Genomic DNA, 5,345 nt, shown 5'->3' with positions numbered 1-5,345 from the left:
GGCCCAGGATCGAACATTGTTTCGTTCTGCTGTGCATGGGGTCGCTATGAGTCGGTTCCGACTCGATGGCACCTGACAACAACAACAACATTTTTATTTTCAGCCTATTTCCTTTTCAGTCTGCCTGTCCCACTCCACAATCCCTGTTCTGGTCTTTTTCCTAGTGATAAATAGTTCAGGGCCAGCTATGGCCGTTTTGCACTGCCGTTTGAGTTTAAGTGGAAACTGTCACTTTAAATTTCAAGAAGATCTGTGTGCATGAGTAGTAGAACCCTCCAGGAGTCCTGGTGTGATACTGTAGGATGCACTGGACTGCATGGTTGGTTTGAATGGCAAAGTTGTTGTCGGTGGTTCAAAGTAACATACGTTCCTCGGAAACTCTATACAGCGTCTCTGAGTCAACACCAACTTGACAACGCTTAACAACAACAACAAAAATCTCATGTAGAATAAAATCCAAACAAACCATAGCAAAACAAAACAAAAAAAACACCACTAGAGCCATAATGAGATATTTCATATACAGAAGGTTGGCTTAAAAAAAAGAGAGCCAATAACAAGTATTGGTAAAGATTTGAAAAAATGAGAACACTATTAACGTTGTTGTTAAGTGCCTTTGAGTTGGTTCTGACCCATAGCCACACTGTATAGGGTTTACAAGTAGCAGCTGGTGTGATTGAACCACTGCCCTTGCAGTTAAAACCAACTTTGCTGTCTAGTGCATTAACTCACAGTGCCACACTAGGACTCCATTACATTGTTACTGGGATTTAAAAATAATAGAGCCCCTTTTGAAAAACATTTTTGCAGTTTCTCAAATGATAAACATAGATTCACCATGTCATTGTTAAGTGCTGTAGAGTTGATTCCAACACATAGTGACCCTGTATAGGGTTTCTGAGGACCAGCTGATGAGTTTGCAATATCGACCTTAAAGTTGAATGCTTATTCTACAACACCACACAATTCCACTTCAGAAATAGTCCCAAGAATTAAACACATCTCCATACAAAAACCTACAGTTCTTTTAGTTTTATACAAAAAGTAGTGTATTCAAAAAGTACGTGGGTTCATTTCTCTCCCCTTCAGTGTGATGATGGTTTTCATATGAAATATACTTAGCTTTAATATGTTTTTCTATTTCATTTTATTGTTTTCTTCTCTTCCTTGCTGATTTTAATTTTACTGTATTTTTAATGTAAAAAAACATGAATATTCCAAAAGTAAATCCTATACAAAATGTCACCATCCCCAACTTTTTCATACCATTCCCATAAACCCAAGTATTACATTTTTTAAATTAATTTAAAAATTTGAGATAATGATAATTATAGATTCATATGCACTTATAAGAAAGAATACAGGGAGATTCTGTATGCCCTTTAACCAGTTTCCCACAATGTAAAACTATAGTACAACAACACAACCAGGATATTGACAGTCAAGCTATAACACAGTGCCACCGACAATAACCAAAAATAAGTATACGGTCACCTATGTATGTGTATAGGCATATGTGTGTATGAGTAGGTACAGGTGTGAACATATGTGTGCACAGACAGAAATATCTATATGTGTAGTAACATGTGCATGCAGATATGTATATGCACACATATATATTCATAGAAGACAAAGTTATAGATACTTCTCAGAGAAAACCAAATATCTTGCAAGATGGGTTTTCTGAATTTGAAGGCTTAGGAAGTTAGTATCATGGGATAACTCAGTCTATTGGTATAATATAGATCACGAAATTCATGTCCTGCATCCTACTGAGGTGAGTAACATTTAGGTCTTAAAAGCTCACAAGCAGGCATGTAAAACACAACTATTGATCACTACCTGTCAGGAGCAAAAGATAAAGAAAGACACCAAAGTCTCAGACAAAAACCATTCTACAGGATAAGTAGCCTACATGAGCCACAACCTCATCCACCCTAAGACCAGAAGAATGAAATGGTGCCTGGCTACCACTACCGACAATTCTGACAAGGGCCACTGTAATGGACCCTGATAGAATGAGAAAAAGAACTGCAGGAACAGAAGTTAAAAATAAAACAAGATACAGAACAGTGCCATAAATACAAGATTCATTTTATCTATTTCCCTATGCCTATCACCTCCATCCCCTCCTTAACTCCTGTCAGGCACAAATCTTCTCTCCATGTCTGTAATTTTATCACTTTCAGAATATTGTATAAATGGAATTTTATAGTATATCACTCTTTTGGATTGGCTTTTTTTTTTTTTTTTTTTACAGTATAATAATTCTCTGAAGATTCATCTGGGTCATTACTTGTTTTTTTTTTTTAATTGCTGAAGAATATTCTGTGATATAAGTTTGTGTCACAGAATAAGTGTATATGAATTGTCAGATATAAAACTGATAAACCTTCACCCAATTCACAATTAAAGTTTTTTTAAAAAAGAAGAAATTAAATATCAATCATAACTCTACCTTGAAACAACTACATTTGTCTATATATTTTTTACTTTTAATGAAATGTTTTATACATTTTTGTCTTTTACATTTTCCTCTCTAGTATACAACCTCACATTAATAGATCTTCAGTGTTAAGTACTAGTAAGTCAGTTCTGACTCATAGCGACACTCTATAGGGCTTCTGAAAAGTGGCTGGTGGATTTGAATTGTCATTAGCAGTCCAGTGCTTATCCTACACTGCTACACCCATATGCCAGAGCTTCACTGTGTATTAATTGTTTTCATTCATTTTGAGATAGGATAAGAAATGTAAAATTTTGAAAACAGATGGCATAAACTTTCTCCTAGAATTATGTCCTATTTAAAGCATTGTTTAAAAAACTTGAAATACTTACAGATTCACAAGAAACATTAAAAAAAAAATGTATATTGAAGCCCATATAATTTTTCCAGTGGTAACATTGCATAACTACAGTACAATATCACAAGCTGGAAATTGACATTGGTACAATCCATAGAACTCATCAAGATCTCACCAGTTTTATTTGTTGTCATTTGTGTGTGTGTAAATCTCTCTCTGTGTGTGCATTTCACACACAGTATATTTTAAATACTGGATACAGTACGAACAGTGTATATTTTAATTCTTAAGTGTTACTTGGTTTGGTTTTGGCTCCATGTACTTTTTTTTTTTAACCTTTTAGTAACAAATCCAAAATTTTGGAAAAGCGCCTACGATATTTAAATGACCACTTCACATACAACTTATATTGTAATATATGCCGGTCACTATTTGAGAAGGACAAGCTGTTATTTTCCTTTTTATTATGTGCCAATCTTCTTCTGTAAGTACTTATTTTTTCTTAATTTACTTACTGTGAATATCTATCAGGTAGACCTAATCTTAAAAATATGGCTTCTTGTAACCAAACACCTTGAGGGAATCAGTCACTGGGCTTAGGGGCTTAGGACCACAGATTCAAGGAACAGCTAATTCAATTGGCATAACATAGTTCACAAAGACATTGTTCTACATCCTGTTATGATGAGGATCAGCTGGAGTCTTAAAGGCTAGTGAGTGGCCATCTAAGACACGACTGATGATCTCTTCTCATTCAGAGCAAAGAAGAATGAAGAAAATCAAAGGCTTAAGGAAAAAATTAGTCCAAAGGACTAATGGAATCCATGAACTACAACCTCCACTATCCTGAGATCAGAAGAACTAGATAGTGCCCAGCTACCATACTGACTGTTCTACTTAAACCATAGAAGACAGAACAGGAGAAAAATGTAGAACAAAATTCAAAATTAAAAAGATAAGACTTACTGGTCTTATAGAGATTGGTAGAACCCTTTTGTCACCCTTCAAGTCTGGAACTGAACCCACTCCTAGGGATCACCTTGCAGCAAAGCAACAAAAAGTCCTATAAAGTAAACAAAAACACTGATGAGGAATGTACTCCTCAGAATAATTAACCAATCATAGGGTTTCTGAATAGTTACCGGTAAGCTTGAACTGCTGACCTTGCAGTTCAAACCAACCTTGCAGTCCAGCGCATTAACCCACAGTGCCACACCAGGGCTCCATGTACGAGTAGACAGCCTCATAATTGTCCCGAGCAGTGACTGATGACCTTGCAGTTAGCAGCCCAATGTCAAACCAACAGCACCAGCAGGGCTTCCTTTGTTCTTAATTTTAATCTAGTACAATTTAGGCTTTGTCCTGAGTGAGAAATCTTTTTCCAACCCACAATTATGAAGATATTTTCATATATCATCTTCTGGAAGCTTTCTGATTTTTGCCTTTCACGTTTGAGTCTACAAGTATCAATCTCATAGAATAACAAGTGTGTGTGGTGTGAGGTAGATAACAAGTTTCCGTTTTTTATGTACAGAAGAGACCTTCTTACCCCCACTGCTCTATAGTGCCATCTTTGCCGTAAATCATACACCCATATATCCAGGCCTGTTGTTGTTGTTGTTGTTAGGTGCCCTCGAGTTGAATCTGACCCATAGCGACCCTGTATCGGGTTTCCGAGGAGCAGCTGGTGAGCTTGAGCCGCCGACCTTGCAGTTCAAAGGGCTTTGAAGTCTGGCGCGTTAACCCACAGCGCCATACCAGGACTACATCCAGGCCTGTTAGAGGGCTCTAAATTTAGTTCCATTAATGTATTTGTCAAGAATTCCTCTAAATTTATAAGTTGATTTCTGATAGAATATATCCTCCCACTTTGACCTTTTATTCCACAGTGTCTTTCTATTCTTGGATCTTTGCATTTCCATATATAGATTAGAATCTATTTGTCAAGTCCCAAGGAATAAAAATATTCAGCAACCTGTTAGAGTTTTGATTAGAGGTGTGTTGGAATTATAAATAAATTTATGAAAAATGAGTAGCTTTGTAATTGAGTATACCAATCAAAGACCCTAGCATAGGCAAGGATATGGAGAGACTAGGACCCTCTTACATTGCTGGTGAGAATTAAAAATGGTCCAACTATTCTGGAAAACAGTATGGCACTTTCTCAGAAAGTTGAAAATAGAAATACCTTATAATCTAGCAATTCTTCTACTTGGTATTTACCCACAAGAAATACAAGCCATAACACGAGTAGATATATGCACACCAATGTTCATAGCAGCGCTATTCACAATAGCAAAAACATAGAGACAGCCTAAGTGCTCATCAATGGAAGAATGGATAAACAAACTTTGGTGCATACACACAATGGAATATTATGCTAACTTGAAGAATAAAAGGAAGCTGCAAGCCACCACATGACTTGGATAAACCTTGAGGACATTGTTGTTGTTGTTGTTGTTAAGTGCCATCGAGTCGGGTCCGACCCATAGCGACCCTGTACAGGGTTTCCGAGGGTGTAAATCTTTACGGGAGTAGAAA

General features: G+C 36.6%; 1 protein-coding gene across 1 annotated transcript in view; it reads left to right on the top strand.

Moving 5' to 3' along the window:
- Nucleotides 1-5,345, top strand: part of DNAH12 (dynein, axonemal, heavy chain 12) — a 397,890-nt gene that overhangs the window by 291,026 nt on the left and 101,519 nt on the right. The window contains exon 42 of the mRNA XM_006862120.1: nucleotides 3,148-3,288. Coding sequence (XP_006862182.1) covers nucleotides 3,148-3,288 — 141 coding nt within the window. The remainder of the gene's footprint in view (nucleotides 1-3,147; nucleotides 3,289-5,345) is intronic.

The sequence above is a fragment of the Chrysochloris asiatica genome, unplaced genomic scaffold (assembly GCF_000296735.1).
Source record: "Chrysochloris asiatica unplaced genomic scaffold, ChrAsi1.0 scaffold00046, whole genome shotgun sequence".
NCBI lineage: Eukaryota > Metazoa > Chordata > Mammalia > Afrosoricida > Chrysochloridae > Chrysochloris > Chrysochloris asiatica.
This window is presented reverse-complemented; position numbering and strand designations above follow the sequence as displayed.